Raw genomic sequence first — 23267 nt, forward strand, 5'->3', positions numbered from 1 at the left:
AGGAATAAGTATTTCCCATGAGTGTATTTCAGCACCATGGACAACTCCATCACATGCAATTACTGTAGGTTTAGATCACACTACCCGGACAGAGCTGTTCAACTCCTTTCGCACCTATGGAAATATCTCTTAATTTACAAGACATTGTACAATTAGTCTACTTAATGCAAATAGGTCACTATGATCTATAAAACTAAACTGTCGGCTATTGATTGCAATGTCAACACGTTTTGGAATAGAATATCGCGTGGTTCAGTAGAGTCGACTATATGATACATAATTTTCTGTCTAAAAACATGGAGTAAGAGTTCCCTCTTACGGCAATCGGTATAACGACTTTTAAATAACTGTTACAAAAGTTGCATATTTCAGTAAGATCGTGAAATCACAATTATTGATACACATTGATTTATTGCAATCCTTTAGTTCAGTGGGCTCATTTTCAATTAGGTAGGGTCCATATTGAGTATTATGAAACCTCTGGTAACTACGGTGATCATTCTCATTGACCGACCAAATGTGATTGTGAATCACCCTGACATAATAAGTCGTATCGAAGTCAAAGGCGGAACCTTATTTGGAGACAGCGGTAGCCTGTGCTACATGGCCTGGAGCTTTAAGTGTGTTATTCTTCGCTGACAGGAAAGGCAAGTCTTAGAAAAAACATGAATGGAACAGGTTGGGATTCTGTTTTATAGTCATGTGAATGAATTGGAATAGCCTATAACCTCAAATTTTTGTAATTTTTTTTATCTAGACGGATCTATCCGCTGCCCCTCATTAATTTACTGAATGAATTTCGACTACACAGCTTATTAGCTTTCTTACGTGAGATGATAATGTGTAAACTTTGAATTCTACTAACCACACAAATGTCTATAGGCTTGAGTAGCCTACAGTGGCAAGTGGGAGAACAGGGGAAAGTTAACGACTGGAGTCCCTGGGGGATCGTTTTTACTGTTGCAACTACAATACATCGCCGGTTAGTAAATTGTTGCAGTGTGTGCATGTGAGCGGCAACTGAAGGAGAGAAGTGTATCTTCTCCTTTAGATGGGGTTCCGGGCGGATAGTCTGATCTGACATCCGTGCAACGAGTTACTTGAGAACAAAGGTATGCAACAGAAAAACGTCGCTGTCACGACCAAATTTGAGGGCTCGGCACTGATAACTCTCATCGCCAAAAGGCGCGGAGAAGGTGGCTGGGCTAGACACAAGCGTCGTTTTGATGAGTGGGAAGTCGGTCAGGCAAACCCGGACAGGACAATACACGGCCGGGATTGCCCGCGGGGGTAAATCAGAACGGAGTAGCGTATAATCTATGTGCATCTAGGTGCAGCACCGGCTTTCATTACTTCGGGTTTAGAACCTCTCTACTAACCTGGATTGAAATCGAGATGATGGCTCTCCATACAGGTAATTTGCTTGATTTACAATCCTTTTTAATGTGTGCATGAGGAATGGAATCAGAACAGAAGCACTTCCCCTCCCTCTTTTTGGGGGGATTTAATGGGGGACAGGTCTGGGGGAAAGGGAATTGGGTAAATCATTAGCCTACATTGAAAACCTATTTCACTGCCTGCGATGTCATACGCAGTGAGGCTCACAAATAATGTGGTGCTGCGAACGCCAATACTTGCAGCAAAACGGGAAGATGTTTTAATTCTGCTGCAAATAGGTGTTTAGCAATGAGAAAAATGAACGCACTCAAGGACGTGAACCAAATATGTAAAACTATGTTTCTAACTTATTTTATCAGGAGTAGCAAGCACAGTACAGCCAACATAGTACAAGTTGTAGTACTAATTACTCCCTACATAGTACTGAGTACTACCTAGATAGTACTGAGTAGTCCCTACATAGCACTGAATACTCCCTACATAGCACTGAATACTCCCTACATAGCACTGAATACTCCCTACATAGTAATGGATACTTCCTACATAGGACAGAATACTCCCTGGATATTAATTAATAGTCCTTGTATAGTACTGAATACTCCCCTGTGATACTGAATTGTCATTGTAGATCCAGTATAGGGCCGCTAGATGAGAGAGGTTGTGTGTGTGTGTGTGGGTAACATAGGATGGGGAAGAGGAAGAAGAGGAAGAAGAGGAAGAAAAGGAGGAAGGCTAGGAGAAGGAGAAGAAAGGAAGCAGCAGTAGGATAACACTATAGACCACATGAAGTACTCATCTGGGTTGTGCTGTTCTTCCACAGTACTTATAATGAAGTACTATCAGTGACTGTAATTGCAGGCCTGTTGGTACCTATTGAGGAGGTGGGGGGACGAGGAGGAGGTGGAGTGATGGTAGGAGTGTGATGACAATACGGGCACACGGAGAGCACTGATCTACCGCTACGTGTTGTTTTTCCAGGCACAGTGGACAGAATGCACAGCGGTTTTGCACCGAGACACGTGTTGATTTCTCTCCTGCTGGTGTACATAACATGTGAAGTGGGGTAAGTCAAACCTCCACTCTCCTATCTGCACCACAGACTACGTTGTGTCGTCAGTCCAGCAGTTGTGGTATTACTGTATGTACGCCGAGCAGGGGTGTGGAAAAGTGATGTGGGGTAGTGGTGTGGGGTAGTGATGTGGAGTAGTGATGTGGGGTAGTGATGTGGGATAGTGGTGTGGAGTACTGATGTGGAGTAGTGATGTGGAGTAGTGATGTGGGGTAGTGATGTGGGATAGTGGTGTGGAGTACTGATGTGGAGTAGTGATGTGGAGTAGTGATGTGGGGTAGTGATGTGGAGTAGTGATGTGGGGTAGTGATGTGGGATAGTGGTGTGGAGTAGTGGTGTGGGGTAATGGGGTGGGGTAGTGATGTGGAGTAGTGATGTGGAGTAGTGGTGTGGGGTAATGGGGTGGGGTAGTGATGTGGGGTAGTGATGTGGGGTAGTGATGTGGGGTAGTGATGTGGAGAAGTGGTGTGGAGTAGTGATGTGGGGTAGTGATGTGTAGAAGTGGTGTGGAGTAGTGATGTGGAGAAGTGATGTGGAGTAGTGATGTGGAGTAGTGATATGGGGTAGTGGTGTGGGGTAGTGATGTGGAGTAGTGAAATGGGGTAGTGGTGTGGGGCAGTGATGTGGATTAGTGGTGTGGGGTAGTGATGTGGGGTAGTGGTGTGGGGTAGTGATGTGGAGTAGTGATGTGGAGTAGTGATGTGGAGTAGTTATGTGGGGTAGTGGGGTGGGGTAGTGATGTGGACTAGTGGTGTGGGGTAGTGATGTGGAGTAGTGGGGTGGGGTAGTTATGTGGAGTAGTGGTGTGGAGTAGTGATGTGAGGTAGTGATGTGGAGAAGTGGTGTGGAATAGTGATGTGGAGTAGTGATGTGGAGTAGTGGTGTGGGGTAGTGATGTGGAGTAGTGATGTGGAGTAGTGGTGTGGAGTAGTGGTGTGGGGTAGTGATGTGGGGTAGTGATGTGGATTAGTGATGTGGAGTAGTGATGTGGAGTAGTGGTGTGGAGTAGTGGTGTGGAGTACTGATGTGGAGTACTGATGTGGGGTAGTGATGTGGGATAGTGGTGTGGAGTACTGATGTGGAGTAGTGATGTGGAGTAGTGATATGGGGTAGTGATGTGGAGTAGTGATGTGGGGTAGTGATGTGGGATAGTGGTGTGGAGTAGTGATGTGGATAAGTGATGTGGGGTAGTGATGTGGGGTAGTGATGTGGGGTAGTGGTGTGGGGTAGTGATGTGGAGTAGTGATGTGGAGAAGTGGTGTGGAATAGTGATGTGGGGTAGTGATGTGGAGAAGTGGTGTGGAGAAGTGGTGTGGAGTAGTGATGTGGGGTAGTGATGTGTAGAAGTGGTGTGGAGTAGTGATGTGGAGAAGTGATGTGGAGAAGTGATGTGGAGTAGTGATGAGGAGTAGTGATATGGGGTAGTGATGTGGAGTAGTGATGTGAGGTAGTGATGTGGAGAAGTGGTGTGGAATATTGATGTGGGGTAGTGATGTGGAGTAGTGGTGTGGGGTAGTGATGTGGAGTAGTGATGTGGAGTAGTGGTGTGGGGTAGTGATGTGGAGTAGTGATGTGGAGTAGTGGTGTGGGGTAGTGATGTGGAGTAGTGATGTGGAGTAGTGGTGTGGGGTAGTGATGTGGAGTAGTGATGTGGAGTAGTGGTGTGGGGTAATGGGGTGGGGTAGTGATGTGGAGTAGTGATGTGGAGTAGTGGTGTGGGGTAATGGGGTGGGGTAGTGATGTGGAGTAGTGATGTGGAGTAGTGGTGTGGGGTAATGAGGTGAGGTAGTGATGTGGAGTATTGATGTGGAGTAGTGGTGTGGGGTAATGGGGTGGGGTAGTGATGTGGAGTAGTGGCGTGGGGTAGTGATGTGGGGTAGTGATGTGGAGTAGTGATGTGGAGTAGTGGTGTGGGGTAGTGGTGTGGGGTAGTGATGTGGGGTAGTGGGGTGGGGTAGGGATCCCTGTCGAGCAGTCCGTCTCAGGGCCTCTGTGGAGCTATGCGGCCTGATGTTATGTACTCCCCAGCCTCGGCCAGACCACAGCGGAGGCACTGCAAGAGGCGGAGGCTAATGACAACATCACAGTCTTCACGCGGATACTGGATGGACTTTTAGACGGCTATGACAACAGACTCAGACCAGGACTAGGAGGTACTCCAATTTACAGCGACACTCTGATCCATCCCACAGAGATACTACCAGATTCAAGCAGGTTGAGATACAGTGTATATAGAGTAGGGCTGACTGTGAGTACAGTACCCTACAGCTCATTATAAACTGGTTGGTTTGAATCCTGAATGCTGATCACTGCACTTTTTACTGCTCTAATTGCGTTGCTAACCACTTTATAATTGCAATAAGGTATCCCGGGAGTTTGTGGTACTTTGCAAATATACCACGGCTAAGAGCTCAGTCCAGGCACTCTGCGCTGCGTTGCACATAGGAACAGAATTTAGCTGTGGTATATTGGCCATCTAAAACATCCTCATGTGACTTATTGACCGCTATCCTTTAAAATCCATGATTTTACCATATAGTTCCCTAGAGTGCACTTCAGCCAGGTGCCGCAGAACCAGCAGGGTGACATGGGAGATGGATTTATTATGGTTGTCAAACAATCAAATATGTAATGGAGTTAGCTCAGAAGATCTGCTGCTATAAATCATGATTAATAGCATTTTCAATTCAAGATTTAGCCTACAAAAAACATTTCAGGAATTGCGTTTTCATTTGGTGTCAAGAGACTGCGGGCAATATTTGCTAAATTGAGAAAGATCACTTAACATCACTGGCATATTTTTTACATGGTATGGTAGATTTGAGATATTTTTGCAGTTTATTCATAACTGTCAGAAAATGTAATTTATTATGATCAACAGTGCAGAGAAATGATAAAAGTTACCTTGATTTAACTGATTAACCTGAACACACCCGTGACTTACATAACCAAAACACATGTTGAATTGGGAATGTTTCTGTTTGGACATACTGTGAATTATGTCTTTGTTTGAAATCATACGGAACAAATTCGTATGATTTCGTTCCGTGTTTTTTTTCTTCACCTCATAAATAATCTAAAACTACATCCGATTTAGCAATCCCTCCCTGTTAAAATTCACCCGCATTGATTCGAGTGAGGAAAAAGAAATGACCCTTCTCATGTACAGCGCAGTGGCTTTGGGATATATTTCCAGAGCAAAGCAATCACTGTAATTGATCAATCCTAAGTGAGAAGGAACTGCACTGCCAACATGCCATATATCAGAGTCCTGCTCATGACCACACCTTCCATCTGCAATAAGTATCCTTGAGAACCAGATCTCTATTCAGACATGAGTGGGGGAGGGGGTCACAGAGCATTCACTGAAAGAAAGACGTTTTGCATCTTTCACATTGACCTCCAGAGAACCCGAGTCCACAGATGAGGAAACGATGTTTCAGTAAAATAAAACATCATACGGGGACATAATTGTTTTCAAAAAGCACTTCCTGTTCAAGGACAATGCTTTGATGTTATACTCCTGCTGATCCCAAATAGCTAAGAGAAATTAAAAATGCATACATTATCAAAGCTCAGGTTTTAAAGGCAAACATTACATTTGTTCATGTTATTTTTATTGCCTTTTGTTGAATTTCAAAGTCTTCTTTTGTAATGTTGCCAAGGTAACAGATGGATACAACCAATATGGATTTGCCGAATGGGGTTGAAAAGAGAAAAGCTGCCCCCGTCTCCTTGATATGGTGTCTGTGACTCCAAGTCAATAGTCAAACACAGGGTTATTTTTCCTGTTCCACACACACCACACAGAAACAAATTGTTGTTGACTGGTGTGTTGGTAGAAAATGGAAAATAAAAAACTGTTGCCCCTGAGACTCTCTTGGAGATTCAAGGGCTCACTCAAGGGCAGACTGATAGAGCGCCTTGTCGGCTCAGGAATTCAAACCAGCAGCATTTTCGGTTAAAGGTTTACACAATAAAGATTTTAAATGAAAATCTCTATGATCATTGCTCATCAATTTAATTTATTCTTGTCCCTTATGTCTTCATGTTCACATTCATATTCCAAATCCCATTCTATCCACAGAAAAGGTCACAGAGATCAAAACCAATATATTTGTCACAAGCTTTGGCCCAGTTTCAGATACTGAAATGGTGAGTCAATTTACAGCCCATTTCATTATGCGCTGTTTAAATGGCATCCATTAGCGTAATACCTTGAGACAGAAGCAACAGCACACTCTCTGTAAGAATCACGAACACACAACAATTGTCCTAGATTCTAATAATGACAAATGTCTTTTTTTGTTTTCATAAATAATTATAATAATTAACGTAAAACATCATGGCCCAGTTTACAGGATGTAAATATAGCCCAGTGCTGGACTGAAACATGATTTCAAAAGAGATTCTTCATTGAATATGCTTTTAGTCCAGGAAAACAGCCTATGAATCCAGCTATTTTCTTTTATTGAAGGTGGTTTCACCAGGCATCAAAAGCATGTTTTTCTCCACCTCCAGGAGTACACCATCGACGTGTTCTTCAGACAGAGCTGGAAAGACGAGCGTCTCCGTTTCCAGGGTCCCATGGAAAAGCTGGCCCTGAACAACCTGCTGGCCTCAAACATCTGGACCCCGGACACCTTCTTCCTGAACGGGAAGAAGTCCATCGCCCACAACATGACCACGCCCAACAAACTGCTGAGGCTACAGGACGACGGGACCCTGCTCTACACCATGAGGTACGGACGCGGGTCGGCTCAGGCGGAGGGCAAATCAAACCAATTTCAGCATGGAAACGTGTGGCATGGAAGGGATGGGGTTTTTCCGTGATGTAGCGCAGGGAATTTCGCTGGCCAGCCAGCAGGCTTTAAACTACTGGATTTTTTTGGACACAGTAGCTACTGCTTCTTCCTTCATGAGCACAGTGGCGACGATTTAACGTCTTCACCTGGTGTCATCTAGGACATCGCGCACTTTGATGTGTAACACAACACCTGTCTGTTTTATCTGTAACAGTGGGTTATTGCAAACACAAGCCCGACACAAAGAGGCAGTACATATGGAAAAGCTGTTAAGGCAGCATGTGAAACACAAGCAAGACTCAGACCGGTGTTCGGGATGGCAGTGTAGCACTGTTTCTTTCTCGGCGTCATCAATACATCTATCACATGGTTATCCCATGGTTTTCACATGGCCTTGGCCTGTTTTGATTGTTGCTGTTGTGATTGTGTGAGGTTACAAAGGACATTGTACAGCTGTTTTATCCAGCCGAGATCTGATTATCCTCAGATCAGATGATTTTCTGTGCCAATGGCCAGGATTTCCTGGTATCGTCTCAGGACGTATAATTGTTCCTAGATTATTGTCACCCACTAATGGTGCGTTCAAGACAGCTGGGCACCGATGGGCAAAATCAGTGTTCTTCAGGTCTGAGAGGGCTGAGCTTTTCAGTGATATCTGAGTTTCTGACACTGTAATTAGGAGTTGGATGACAACAAAAAAACATAATCCCAGTCAGAGCGCATTTGTTTTCACAAGTTCCCATTTGTCTTCAATGTTCCGCATGATCTCCTTAATGCCAGACAAATGGACACATTCAAAACATATGAACTATATTAACCCTTTATAACCACGTGACATAGCCCCAGTCGGACATCAGATTCAAAGTCTAATAAGAAGAAGTGGATTCAGGCCCATAATCTAAAAAGGTAATAGATTCCCCAACGACTCTGGAAATGAAACATCAGGTCGTTTCTGCTTTTAATCGGTCTGGTTTTACTACTGTCTCTTAATGTATTTCCATTACCAGGAAAGAGATTAGTGCGCTACCTAGATTTGTGGCATGGCCTAGCCTTTCCGAATCCACAGAACATCAGGGGAAAGCTCTTTCTCTGCAGTGGAGATAATGACTAAATGTGATTGCTTTCTCAACCCCTGATTCGGAAACATTAGCCCGAAAGCAACAGAGTTTTCAGGGCGAAGTCATACATTTGTTGTCACAAATTATTCATAGTGTTTCATCCAATCACACTGTACGAGCTCAGCGGGAACAGGCTGCTCTCCATTATATAATGATACGTACAGAAAGGGGGGAAAATCATATGGTGCTCTCATTTTGCGAAGCACTAATTCCACACTAGTGGTGAACTACTCTGATGAATGGACTATTCCCTAGTGCTGTCCATTCACTACATGCTCATTAATAATTTGAGAAGCGCATTTACACATTACACTTTTTGGAGAAAAGGTTGCCCTCTGTTAAATTTGTGTACCAACACTAGGCACCACCCAGTAATTTCTGTTTACAAACACACTTTTATACCAATATACTTTGATACCAATCCACTGCTCTCAAGGTTATTCCGTTTTCTGACACAGCATGCTCTCTTGCCAACGCACAGCGGAAGCCTTTCCAGTTCACGGAACAGACCAATAAAAAACTGGGAAGGGTTTCCCATGAGCTAGTGAGCATGTGCTAATAGTGATTGTTTTAGATGTCGTCTGTTGAAACACATCTGCGTTTTTTTGACACAGTGATACAATTTGACAACAGTGCGGCCACATGGCCACAAGCGCTGGATGTTCGTCCTGGTTAATTCACGCTATCATGTGTCATGCGTGTTAGTAGGTGTGTTTACTCTGTGTTTTCCTCCACAACAACACTCTTGGCATGCAGTGAACAGGGATTTAAAAGGAACCCCTGCTGGGAAATTGGAGACATCACATTCGCCACCAGATGGCAGTAAAATCTGTGTGTATAATCTGCAGGCTTACGTTCACTGAATTCTTGGTGATTCTGTCAAGAAGGGATGTAGACTACAAGGACAGTCTGGTGTCTGTTGCGTAATCATGCAGGTGTTATGCTACCCGTTGGTTGATGATGTATTCTACAATAATGGGATTTCCCTGTGTACTGAAGATAGAACAAGCCAAACAACTGTCACACAATTTGCACCTTTTAACTTAACATTTTGTACGTATTATTTAGTTGGTTACGTCATGTTAACAAAGTGCGCCATTTCTTGCCCAGGGCTCACTATAAAATAGGTCTCAATTAGGCCGTTTTGTTGAAGACAAAGCTGGTGTTCGCAGCTAATGTTGAGGTCTTAACTGCGGTGCCACTGTCCCGGTACATCTCACGGAGGGGGGGGGGGGGGGTGTGTGTGTATCTAATGTCTTTGTCTTCCGTGCCTCTCCCCCAGGTTGACCATATCAGCGGAGTGTCCGATGCAACTGGAGGACTTCCCTATGGATGCTCACGCTTGCCCTTTGAAGTTCGGAAGCTGTGAGTTCAGTTCCACCGGTTGTTTGGCCCATTGCGACGCTGCCAGCATGACGGCCCAGTGCCACACTTGTACTGTGATGAAATACATCCCCTCCGTAGCACCGACGCGACTACCGAGCGCAGACGTGTTCTTTGACCAAACCTCCGTTCAGTAAAGTACCGGGTAAATTGTTTTCCGGGAGAGACGTTTGTGCTCGTCCTGCGGTGGCACTATGGTACAAAGAAAGATCGGTGTCCGGCCGTAGTGGCCGCACAGCAATGAGGATTTACTTGGACCCTAAACCGACAGCGGCTAAACCTGACGGGTACATTTTAACTTGATGTAGGGTGATGGTGTTTGTTTTTTTTAGCCTTTAATAAGATTGCTTGTCCTTAATTACCTTTGGCAACCTGGCTGGGCCCCGTGACCTCTGTGCCTGGGTTATCTCCAGGGCGATATTATCATTTACCAATTAGAAGATTATGGTCAGGATCCAGTGGACTTCCGAAATTGGATACCGCTTCATACTGTGGTGTGAATGCAAGTACGGTGTCCATATTGGGACAGTTTTAAATGATTCTGGCACAGTGTATAAATGTCAGGAGAGTGGAGGCGGTTGGTGTCATTCCAGCACCTGCAGCTTAGCAACTGTTATCGCAAGTACCTTATCGAGCATTGGGGGGTTGGTAGAAAAGTGGCCTGGTTGCCTGGTTTTACCCCTGACCCTGTTGGCCTGAAATAGCTCAGCTGTTACAAAACTGTAATTCATACAGTATTTGTAGTTATACTGTAGATTATGGTACATTATGGAAGATGCGTTATTTAGATGGTATAGCGATTCCACCAAACAGAATATCGTTTCAAAAGTTTTGTTTAAATCACCCAAAACGCTTTTGACATCTAGTTTGGGCAAGGTATTATTTGTTTTCTGGCTCATGAATATATTGTGAGGTGTGGCTGACTGTCGGCTGTTGAGTTGAGTTTTGTGCTGTGTAGGTTTGGTTTGCCCTGTGGTAGCTGCTGTAGTAGCTGCCGACATGGAGGACCTGTAGAAATGTAAATTATATCAAACATGAAAAAAAAAAGATTCACATGCCGTAATGTTTAGTTGTTTAACCAGGCTACTAGCAATCCCATGCGATTACAGTAAAACACGGTGAAATAGAAAATCCCTTACCTCAGTGATTTTCATTCATTTGGTAGCAACCAGGTGGTATTTTACTGCGTTTTGTATTGCATCAGGTGTACTGTAAGGCGAAATGTTAATTCTACTAAGCACTAAGCTGCGGGTAAGCTACTCTCAAATTCCCAGTTACTCCTTTACAGTATACTTTGACCTTTTAGATGGGGGCACCACAGATGGATCCCAGGAAGCCTAATAGGGAATCCCTGAGCAATGTCACGCTATAGGAAATCCTCAGCCTCCTGACGCCATAGGATATACAGTGTACAGTAACTGGCTGATAGGACTGCCATAATATTTCTGGGTATTACTGTGTCCAACCTTTATTGACTGTTGAAATACACTTTATAAAGCTGCTTTAAACAAGTTGCAATCTTCAGGCTTGGCTCAAACTGTGCAGTTCTGTATTCTCCGTCTGATATTTTCCGGGTGAAATAAAATCTCAGAGTTGTTGTTGGTGTAAAGCCATCCTATTTCAGTGGGGAGAAGCACAGTTTCAACACAGGTAGATAGTTTGGGTTTTTAGATTGAGACGTATGGCTGCCCGGTTGTCTTTAAGGTCTATCCATTCATTCATTTGTTTATTAACTTGTACATGTATTTGTTCATTTCTGTTGAATTATTCATATGTTAAAGTAACTACAAGTATGTTAAAAAAGCAGCATTCTGTGTAGGGATTCCCTGTCTAAGTAAAATTAAAATGCAAAAAGGAATTGATGCACACCGAATAAATTAATGTGAATAGACTGTTGATTAATTCTACCCTCGACTGCTGATTGGCCAGCTTAAACTACTTAACAAATGGTTTGCTTGAGATGTGTTTTTTTATCATGTAAACTTTGGCCTCAAATATAAGTTTTGGACATCTGAACCACATTGTCGTTGGTACGAGTTAAATTCATATTTACTGAGATTTTCACTGGGAAGTTATTTTGATTAGTTTTTGAATGCTTCATTGATTCATTCACTTAATCTATCCCAACTCCGACTGTTTATGTTACGTAATGGATGGGCATGTACAGTACAATCCCAAAGTCAGGAAGAGGTTGCCGTAAAGGGCTGGGCTTGCCAAATCCGTTTGCTCTACTATTAAATGGTAACCCTCCACGTCATGATCCTTAATGCTTCTAAACCCTTCCAACTTTTAATTTTGCCCCAAGCTCTCGGCTAAAGCCACCCATAAAAAGTAACTCTGTAAATAGCCGGTGACTAGGCTAGGTCAGTCGTGCTCATGTTCAAGCAAATCACATTGACATGCTATTGAGCTTGGTTGCTTGGTTACAGCATTTTACATGGTTCTATCCTCACTCTCAGTCTTTGTTCTTCCCTCCAAGACATGAATGCGTGAGCGCGCGCGCGCACAAACACAGGCACAATATTGTACCTGTACATGAAAAATGCCCTTAATTTTCCTCTGCCAACCAGGGTGGAAAAAACTATTGGTAAATCCCTAGCAACATTTACAGGGTACCTCGTTTTGATTATATTTCCTTGTCATCGGGGAGATTAAACTACCGTTATTCTTTTCATCCATCATTATTTTTGATCTTTAGGAGAGAGAAAATGACATGGAACATCAAAATGATGAAGTGGATTGGTACAGGGTAAAGCCTCGAAGAACGTGACTCCCCCCGTTTCTCGCTCACATTTCTCTCCCTCACATTTCTCTCCCTCACATTTCTCTCCCTCACACTCTCTGTCTGTCTCTGTTACTATTCTGTATCTCAATGGCATCCTCACCTCCCCCCTTTCATTTGGGGTGCTGTGACTCATCCTTTCCTTACCTCCTTCTCAGACCATGTTCAGAAGCTGAGGAATCTCTACACTTCTCCACCCATTCTGCATGCACTAGCATTCTTTCCCGGGCCATGTCTCCGCGCGCCGAGAAAGAATATCAGGGCATATTTAAAGGGCCCGGGCGTGCTTTGCGTCACCATCCATCAGTGTTCAAACAGCGACATTGTTCGGGAGGGGAACAGCTTGCAAGTTGTGCTAGTTCAAATGAGGCTAACGCCCATGATGAAGACAAAATCCTTCATCGGCACTTTGATTAAAATAATTTTGTCGGAGCGGAAGTAATATCCATGCCTGCACTTCCTGAATTCCAAGTCTGTCACTGCCCGTCCTAAATGGTTAAACCCGGTAACACTTTAAATGCAATGCATCATGGACCAGATGGTGACGTATGTAGTCGGGAGGCCACATATAATGGAGACGCTTAATTGGGGGTATTAAGTATATGGACAGGGTCATGTGTACAAGCTGGCCATTTTGGCTCTAATGCCACCACAGGAATAACCCGGGCACACGGGCCAGACAGGTCACTGAAGGGTTTCATGTGTACAAGCTGGCCATTTTGGCTCTAACGCCACCACAGGAATAACCCGGGCACACGGGCCAAACAGGTCACTGAAGGATCTCATGTGTACAAGCTGGCCATTTTGTTTCTAAAGCCACCACAGGAATAACCTGGGCACACGGGCCAAACAGGTCACTGAAGGATCTCGTGTACAAGCTGGCCATTTTGGCTCTAACGCCACCACAGGTATAACCCGGGCGCACGGGCCAGACAGGTCACTGAAGGGTTTCATGAGCATTTAAATGATGCAAACCATATTCGATGGTCATCAGTGTCACCGGCGGTTGTTTATTCATATACGTTTTGAAGTTCTCTACCTGGATTTTGCCCTTCCAACTTATGAAATTGAAATGTGATGAACTGACCTGGCGATTAGTTGATCTGAACCGTATGGCCCTGGGTCTCAACCCATATTGTCACGCGGGGGGGTTCGAGGGCGGCTCACAAGCTTTCTCTACCATCGACAAAACATCAAATCAATGAATATCTAAATAATTAATGAATTCACACACCTCCGGTAGAGCTCCAGACACTAACAGAATCTACTCCAAGGGGCTGTACCGACACCTTCTATTTTCTCCTGCTCGAGATCCTGTGCCTCTTACCAAATATCAGTTCAAATGTATTGATCCTGCACCTACATATACACAGATCTGGCACCCAAAATTATTAGCTAGTACCTATTTTAGTCCAAGTCAAGCACTGTAGAAGGAGTCAATTCAACTCTTTGTGGATTTAATGAGTCTTGAGAGTTTAGCGCCAGCTTTAGTGTGAGCTCCACCCGGAATCTCCTGTAATCCTTTAGGTAAGAGGGATGAAGGCCTTAAGGTGGAAAATCAACTCAGAGAGCAGACGAGAACGCATTTGCTTTTTGGTTAACTGGGAAATAATTTGATCATAGATCACAGATTTAAGGGGAAAGCTATTGGGTTAAAATCAGATGGTTGAGTCAATGTCACAATGCCAAGATGCTCACTGGATCTCACCAGTTACCGTTAGCTCACACTTTTGGCTTCTGTCGGCCACTGTCTATGTGATAACTTTAACCCTACCAATATATTTTACATACACGGAATACCAACGTTTTGACCCTGAGATAAAAAAAAAAAGCACCACTAATTCCAAAATATCTACTGAATTATATACAAAAATATTTACCAAAACCTAATTTTATTTAACCAAAATGACAGTTAATCTGCACATTCCCCCTTAATAAAATGCCTTTAATAACATATACAGTATTGCCATAGTCAATTAACAAAACGTTGGCTGAATAATCCGCTTTCTACTGTTTAGCAAGAAACTTTCACTACATAGGAAAATAATCTATATCAGAAGCTCCAGGGTTTTTCATCTATCCTGATGCCCCAATATTTGGGTGGGTACCATCCAAAGTATAAGATGCTTAAAACAAACACTTAATGGGTTAAGTAAATATTAATATTTGTGTTGTTCCGGAGTATCCATATAAAATTATTGTGGTTGAAAAGAGGTCATTCAAACCTTCTGTGAGTTGTTCGCTCTAACAACGTGGTAAAAATAATATTAACTAGCATAATAGCAGGGAATGGTTTTCCACAGGAACTACCTGCCTTTTCTTTCATTGAAATGCATTGAGATTGTTGATGCACAATCCTGACTGACTGTTGGTGGATGAGCCAGGGAGCAGCATCCCAGTGTTATCATGCCTGGGATGATAACACTGTCAGCCAAGCAGGTCCTGTTCTGTCCTCGGATTGATTTTCAAGGGCTTAGTAGAGGGACATTCTTTCCTCTTGTCCAAAGATCAAATCCCAATGCCCCAGGGCAGTGATGGGGACGTTGCCCCGCGTAGGGTTCTGTCTTTCTGTGATCACTAAAGAGCTCATCTCGTTATAAGGGTACGGTTGTCAACCTTGTGTCCTGGCTAAATTTCCAATCTGATATATCACCATGGCCACATAATCACTCGGTGCTTCCAATTGACTCATTAGTGATCAATACAGTACACAGGCCACTCAGGGGCGTCAGCTATATGACATAAATGTGAATGCAGGCATATTCCTCTGCTGAATTCCCTATTCTAGCAGATGTCATAGTTTGAGCGTTAGTACTGCTTTGAGCATATGGAAGGATAAACCAAGCGTATTTGTGCTCGTCCACGTAGGGCACTTTTGGCTTCATAGTGTAGTTTGGTACTACCATCCCTGGTCTCAGCTAACATCAACAAAGCTGACTACAAGGCATGAACAACGACCTGACAAAATTTAAATTCTGAAAGGTAAAATGGTTATCCATTCATAGAGACCAAAAGGATGGATTAAAGGAGACAGGCCAAATGGGTTTTGCTTCCCAATTAGCTAATGTGTAAAACGTAAAGGTTTAATACATTTTGGTGCAGTCATGAACACGACATAACAGCAGGTAACGACAGCCCACATGACTTGTCATAACCATTTTATAAAAACGACAAGGCATCTTTGGGGTTTATGCCAGTATGTGCCATCACTACGCTACGCATTGTCCCTAAGAACAGTTCTCAGCTGGAGTATATTGCTGTGATATATTGACCATATACCCCATCCCCTCAAGGCTTATTTCTTAAATATATTTATCATATATATAATATAATATATATATATATATATATATATATATATATATATATATATATATATATATATATATATATATATATATATATATATATAGTGAGAGAGAAAAAGAAAGATAGAGAGACTTGCAGTTACATTTTATTGGCTATTTTATGGCTAGTATTTATATTTAATGGATGACTCACATAAAAATAGCAACCTTTTGCAAATGCTCGTTTGTTGATTACTGGGATGAATTCAAGTTCGGATTTCAGGACAAGATACCATGTTTCAACGTTACCTTTGACATTATTAAAATGTACACGTGTAATAATTACATATTACACAAGCTGCTGTATTTGTGTAGATGTCTTAGACAACATTTATTTTGTCTTCTGTAAAAATGAAGACCTGTTTATAACTCACGGTAGTTCATTCTACTGTGATTTTCTTGTCTGTGCTGGAAGTCACTGGGGTGTTATAATCATGTGTGAATACACTTGGACTAGCTGAATATTCTTCATCACGGTGTCAAGGAGGTCTGTGACAGCTCTGTATCACCTTCTTGGAATAGCTTAATACACTTCATGACAATGTCTGAAGCGTTATGATGAATTAAAATAGCATCATCGGTCACAGAGAAGGTGTCTATCCCGGATTCTGCAGTCTGCATCTACATCCATCCTAGCCATCAGCACCGGACACCACATCTCACACCAGTGTGTTCAATTGCCATGTTGACACTTTGGGAATCCCAGGATTTACATGCTATTTGCAAGTATTGTTTAATGGAACTTTGTCTGTCTGTAGATTTTGTCACAAGTTAGTGTATATGTCCTGAAAGCTTAGTACAAGTGTTTTTCAGCACTTATTATTTGTTATGAGATAATTATGAACATGTACAGTAGTAGAGTGTTATGACGCTGTGCTTCATATATCATGCCAAATGCCACTGTCGAAAGCATGATCATGTCTTTTATTTGACATTAAATGTAGCTTGCTAGCTACATTGATAATTTCAACAACATACATTGCGAGGCTTCTTTGACAATTCTATTCTTGGAGATATTGGTTGAGAACTACACAAATTGTATAAAAAAAAAAGCAAGAGACGCGACCTTCAACTTTGACTCCGACCCCATACTGTCTGTACCCTGATAGTGTCTGTGTGACGCCTAATTACTTTCCCCAAACTCTCTCTCTCCTCCAGATGCCTATCCGGTCTCTGAGGTGGTCTACCTGTGGCAGACCGGTGCCGCCACGTCCGTGGTGGTGGCAGAGGAGGGCTCCCGTCTCAACCAGTACCACCTGGTCGGCCAGACAGCAGACTCTGAGGACGTCCACACCAGTCGCGGTAGACTGAGAAAGCTGTGTCTCTTTCCGCCTAGTAGCCATGCTAGCGTACAATAGCCAGAATTATCATTAGGAAATGAGTTCGTATTGGTATGGAATGAAGCCCGAAGGCTTTAATTTGGGGGAATTCATATTTGGTGGAATAAGCAGGACCTAAAGGAGAATATCCTGCTCACAATGTAATATTATTCTGACTTCTTTACTCTCAGCTGTACTTCAAGGCACATTAGACCAACGGAAATGTATATTTGGGAGAATGAGCGAGAGCGTGACGTAAAGTAGCCTATCCTACACAACGGCATCTGTCCCTCAGGCCTCGCGTGGAAGTGAAACAACACTTATCCCTGTCCTGAGCTCCCCGGGAGTTGAGGGGTTAATCCAGACTGGACTGTCCCATCAGGCTTTTGCATAAGAGGATGACATCACAGCGCCTGCAGGGATTGGACAACCCCGGCTCCGGGGGCTTGGGCACATGGGACTGAAAGGCATCTGCTTAATTCCCTTATGTAAAGTGCAACTGTAAGACACAGCTGCTGTCTGCGGACCGGTTATTAAACGTGTGGACTTCTGCCGTATTGCACGCGGAGTGGCTGAAACCCCTTTGCCCACGGTCGTTGCTAGAGGTGTTTCCCTCTTTGCCGTGCAAAGAGAAGTGGCAGGACCTGTGCCGGCGGTCTCCCTCGACCGGTGGGATTCTACAAACCTCCACTGCAGGGCCACTGGTCAGGCTGCGGGACACTTGTGGAGGGTGGTGCAGATGTTTGCCTCCTGAACCCAGGTGGCATTAGGGCCCGCTGGGTCTGATTGTAGCCGTCCTCCACCTCATCTTCCCCCACTAACCGCCGGGGACAAACGGGAGGTATGGAGGTCAGGCGGTGGCGACGGGAAGCCTCTCTGGCCCCGGGCCAAAGTTTCAGAGCTCAGTGTCCTGATGAGACACCAGTGGGCTGGCTGTGTTGTGTGTCTTGAATTAGCGAGCACCTAATCTTAGGCACAATCCTTCTGTGACAAGATTAGCAATGGGTCGGTTTAGGGACACAATATTCCACTCTTCAGACTGAATTTACCATAAGCCACGCTTAAAATCAGCACATAACCCCTCCTTGAATGATACAGTTTTTACGAGGGAAGTGTGTGTTCTACCCTGCATAGTGAGGCCTCCTGGGTTCACAACTGACAGGATAACTTCATGCAACGGCTTCATTGGCTGTTGTGTTTGACGTAACCAGCCTGTTCCGTTTTTATATATATATATATGTATTGCGTTTGATTTAAACATTTTAAGTATTTCACAACATTTCTTGATAAATTGCCGTGGTACTTACCAGTTGACCAGCATGGCTGCATTGTTGTCTGCAATGAATGGAAGTTCTGCGTAAACGCCGTAAACGCTCCAAAGTCCTTCCAGTATAATCCACCAAAAGCACATGTTCATATGACTCTCACCGGGCTCCATGCATCAATGGCAAACAGTCCGGTCGGAGGATCGATCCTCGTTCGTTCGGTTGGTCTCTTGTCGCTCGGGAGGGGGGCAGGGAGAGGGTGGGAGTCATGGACGCCTCGCCGGGGGTGCGAGGAGACGCCGGCTAACTGGGGCTTCTGAGGCTGGAGACATGATGCCGCCTGGGTTGGCCCTCCGTTCCGTTTGGCTCACAGAATCACAATCTTCCCATGGGACACTAGGTCAGCCCCCCTCCATCACACCCCTTCCAACGTTTTGATTAACTACGAGCCAAGGTGTGTAGATATAGCAGTCCGTCGCTGGAGATTTGTTGGCGTCGTGTATCTCTAGAGTGTGCGAGGCCAGAGCGGAGCCGAGTGAGTGGGCAGGACTGAGCCAGTGCTTTCCCCAGCCCTGATGGCAGGATGCAGATTGTGACAGGGGATTAGTGAGATGCAAAAATCCGATTTTGCCTGGAGAAAGCAGCAGTCATCAGTGGATTTTCTATAGTTTATCAGGTGCTGGCTGTGGGAGGCTAGAAAGGATTTTTTAAAAGCTTCAAACGCAATCTTCAGTTGGTTAACAGGATATTATGGGGTTTTTTTTCTCTCCGCTTATTACCACGACACGTTTACCTCACACAACAACTGTCATATGCGAAACACACATATTTTTATGAAAATAGTTTACATTGCATATTCATTACATTTGAATCGCCACATTTGCTATTATATTTTTGTGTTTATGTATTTCCTATCACGCTTGAAATGCATTGTATGTCATTGGCATGGATTGTGGCATTGCCGTCAGAGCCAGTTCCTTTCATAGCAAAGCATAGTTAATTTTTTGTTACAACTAGTGTTTAATTTAGCATTGTCCCACTTTACACCCACAGGTCAGTACACCGTCATGATGGCCCACTTCTACCTGAAGCGGAATATTGGTTACTTTGTCATCCAGACCTACATGCCCTGCTTCATGACTGTGATCCTGTCTCAAGTCTCCTTCTGGCTCAACCGTGAATCTGTACCTGCCAGGACAGTGTTTGGTTAGCTTCGCCACACCATATTCACCTCGATTAACTCAAACACGATTTTCTAAAATTGTATTTCCCATACCGATACTAGTGTCTTTATTCCAGCTTACTTCACAAGGCAGGGAAATAATCCTGCCATGACAGGAAATTGTCAGGTAGTGTTCTGATTAAAATGAACGAATGCCATTGAAGAGTAGATTTGTGCGCGTGTAAATCTTGTTCGACGTTGTAAAGTGCTCGTGTTAGAGGCATATTTAAACCATATTTCCTAAATCGTTTTTAAATGGTCTTCTGTTGCAAGATGTTACAAAATGTATCAAACGCATGTCCCTATAATGAACATCCGCCTTGTGATTTTCTGCCAGGTGTCACTACGGTGTTGACCATGACCACTCTCAGTATCAGCGCCCGCAGCTCGTTGCCCAAGGTGGCCTACGCCACGGCCATGGACTGGTTTATCGCCGTGTGCTACGCATTTGTCTTCTCCGCGCTCATCGAGTTCGCCACCGTCAACTACTTCACCAAAAGGAGCTGGGCGTGGGACGGCAAGAAAGCGATGGAAGCCCAGCATCCCAAGGTGGGATCATGGATGGTCCCCGGCATGTTTTCTCGTTCCGTTTGGAAACACTATTGGAAACAGACAGACGCCTGGCATTTTGTGTTTGAGATTATTGTTAAATGTCGATTAAACAGGTTACTGCGGTACATGATCAATTATCATTACTGGCAAAAAAAAAAAGGGGGTGTGTGGAGTAGATGATAACAGGATATAGTTGTATCAATCTAATACATGTATTGTTTTGGTTTAATCTCAGCAGAAAAGGGACCCAATGGTGCTGTCTAAGAAGCCCAACAATGCCTGTTCAGGGGTGAACTTCACCCCCAACATCACCAAGGACATCGCTATCTCCACCATTTCCAACAGCACCTCCATTCAACTGAGGCCATCCGAATCTAAAGTTCCGGACCCCAAGAAAACCTATAACAGTGTGAGCAAAATCGACAAAATGTCCCGGATAGTTTTCCCTGTTCTCTTCGGAACCTTTAATCTGGTGTACTGGGCTACGTACCTCAACCGAGAACCTGTCATCCAAGGAGTGAACATACTGGTTCCAACATAGTTTTCGTTGTAATCACATGACCGTACCTTCAACCATCTTGGCCTACAAACTGCTAGAGAAAATGCTATCACAGGAGGGGAGATGCTATCGGTTCTGTCTTTCTCATACTGTAATTTGCATGAAGCTTTTAGAGAGATACTCTTACCATCGTTGCCTTGGTATTCCCTCTCTATACCTACTGTACATAGCTTTAATTCAAATATAGCATTTTGAAAGTGAAAATCTATGACATTTTGAAAGTTAATATATCGACAGGAACCTTTTTTGAAATGCTGCAGAGTGGACGTTGGTCCACCTCAAATGAGTTGAAAACTGTCATGGCATTTATGTTGCTGTGGTTACAGAAGTACTGTAAATGATACCCTAGTAACATGGTATGATACCCTAGTAACATGGTATGATGCCCTAGTAACATGGTATGATGCCCTAGTAACATGGTATGATGCCCTAGTAACATGGTATGATACCCTAGTAACATGGTATGATGCCCTAGTAACATGGTATGATGCCCTAGTAACATGGTATGGAAAAAGGGACCTGGAGGGGACAATGTTTAGGAATGTGGAGAATAAATGTAAAGTTTGTTACATACTGCTGCCAACTCTATCTCTATGTTGTTCTAAATGTGTCCTTTTTGCTTATCTCACACGTACTGTATGTAAAATGGAAAACTGAACTCTTTAATACCTCTATATGTATAATGTACAGAATAATCCGTTGACAAATGTCTAACTGTGGAGACAGATGCAAAATAGGTCAGCAACTTTAACGGCCCTGTAGAGTCTAAACATTGTAGTGATACAGTTGTGGATTTAAATTACTTTCTCAATTTGCAATGTGAATGTTGACCCTAACCTAGAAGAATCAGATGCCTTCTTTGAAGCATTGAGCTCTCATTTGGGGTAAGAGGCTGGACTGATACTGTAACAGCTGTTTAGGGTTTCAGTTCATATATCATCAAACACAGAGAAATCAGTGTGACACAGGAAGGCATCTGCCCAGTAAGAGTTTCTATTTTATTCTGCTTCAAAACATTTTGCCACAGTGGACCTTAGTAAACACAACCCAACCCTCCTATGTATCATCGTCCTACTGTCACTTTGCCCTGACTGAATTGGCCCCAGTCCACTGAGTTGTGTTAGGACATACTTATCCTGGGTTAATGTGCCTGTACCTGTTCAACACTGGCCCCTGGAGAGAGAACCAAGCATCTGAGACATGCCGCCCACTAGCCTTCCCGGCCATCAGCGCTTTGTTCAGGCTATGGGAACTAATGTGAGGAGGGCTCTGGGACATGGTGGCACCGCCCCTTTTTTGTAACCGTTTTTTAAAGAAAGAAAGAGGAAATATTAAATTCCAGCGAAAACTGGGGTAGAGGAACATTTTCTAGTGAAGATGGATATACAGTTACAAAACCTGCTGATCCTGAGAATCATATGAACTTAGTAACACGGAGCAGCCACTGACAGACGGAGTGGATGGATAAATATGGATCTTATGATTGTTTAATAATTGTGACAGTTGGATACTTTGAATGTAACCGACTGCAGTTGTTGAAGTGCCATGTTGTAGGTAACACATTAAATACCTTACATGCTTTATTATTATTTTATTTTCATACCCCCTGGCAACAAAGACATATTCTTCATGAATATGGAAACAGACTAAAATATCTTTAGAAACTAAAATATCTCTAAAATATCTCTTGTCTTTACGTGAAAGCTCCTGTTTAATGCTGTCTCTCCATTTCAAATCAAGCTCATTTAAACTGATTTAAAATCATTTTAATTACCGAGTTGGACTATTCTTCCTGTGCTTTTGTAAAGGTGTACGTCGTTTATTTATTTTATGCTTTAAGATCCCTCCAAATCTGACTTAGAGCACCTTATTGGGTGGCAGGGATGTTAGGGGCTGGAACTACGCCGACCACTTGCTGGATTAGAGAAACGCTGGCCCATGAGGGCCCTGTTGTGTGGGGAGGGAGAGGAGTGTTTCAGCCCCACCAGTCAGTGTGGCAGCCACATCTGCCATACAGCTGTTTGTCAAGGATTTAGTTCTGCTTAAGTTGCTTTTCCATCCAGGAGCCCAGTGTGCTTCCCTCCAATGTAAGCCCCAGCTGATGACAAATGGTGGTGCTGCGATGCAGTGGACAGCTGGGCTGTGTGTTAGCGGGACGGGTGAAATGTCGGATTGCAGTGCAATGCAACAGACACAGTAAACAGATACGGTCGCTCATTGATAGGAGGGTGTACTGTAGCTTAGCACAGTCCTCGAGAGATACGGGTTTCAAGAGTGAAATAAATCAAATATCTTGTAGATAAACTAATGACAGTTAAAATTGTACTTAATATATATACAGTGAGGAGAACAAGTATATTATACACTGCCGATTTTGCAGGTTTTCCCACTTACAAAGCATGTAGAAGTCTGTAATTTTTATCATAGGTATTCTTCAACTGTGATTGA

At 43.6% G+C, this 23267-nt stretch overlaps 2 protein-coding genes across 5 annotated transcripts in view; one reads left to right on the forward strand and one right to left on the reverse strand.

Annotated features, from left to right (window-relative positions):
- Window positions 1-19217, reverse strand: part of LOC105022072 (gamma-aminobutyric acid receptor subunit beta-3) — a 41760-nt gene extending 22543 nt beyond the window's left edge. For 2 of the 3 annotated variants that reach the window (XM_029116685.2, XM_029116684.2), the window contains exon 1: window positions 18529-19217. In XM_029116685.2, the coding sequence (XP_028972518.1) occupies window positions 18529-18659 (131 nt within the window). In that variant the 5' untranslated portion in view covers window positions 18660-19217. Of the gene's footprint in view, window positions 1-12702; window positions 13157-18528 lie in introns of those variants that run through there. The other variant, XM_034289696.1, reaches the window with a different exon arrangement.
- LOC105022070 (gamma-aminobutyric acid receptor subunit alpha-5) lies at window positions 814-22398 on the forward strand. Of its 2 annotated transcripts, none has more exons than XM_029116691.2 (10): window positions 814-1414; window positions 2377-2461; window positions 4496-4620; window positions 6555-6622; window positions 6989-7209; window positions 9673-9755; window positions 17061-17204; window positions 19540-19692; window positions 20046-20257; window positions 20496-22398. In XM_029116691.2, exons 1-10 carry the CDS (start codon window positions 1396-1398, stop codon window positions 20799-20801), a joined length of 1416 nt encoding a protein of 471 aa, XP_028972524.1. In that variant the 5' UTR covers window positions 814-1395; the 3' UTR covers window positions 20802-22398. The 2 variants fall into 2 exon arrangements, with proteins under 2 accessions (XP_028972524.1, XP_028972525.1); XM_029116692.2 differs by having other exon boundaries at window positions 817-1414; window positions 20499-22398.
- The last annotated feature ends 869 nt before the right edge of the window (window positions 22399-23267 follow it).

Source organism: Esox lucius, chromosome 22, assembly GCF_011004845.1.
Source record: "Esox lucius isolate fEsoLuc1 chromosome 22, fEsoLuc1.pri, whole genome shotgun sequence".
Classification (NCBI taxonomy): Eukaryota; Metazoa; Chordata; class Actinopteri; order Esociformes; family Esocidae; genus Esox; species Esox lucius.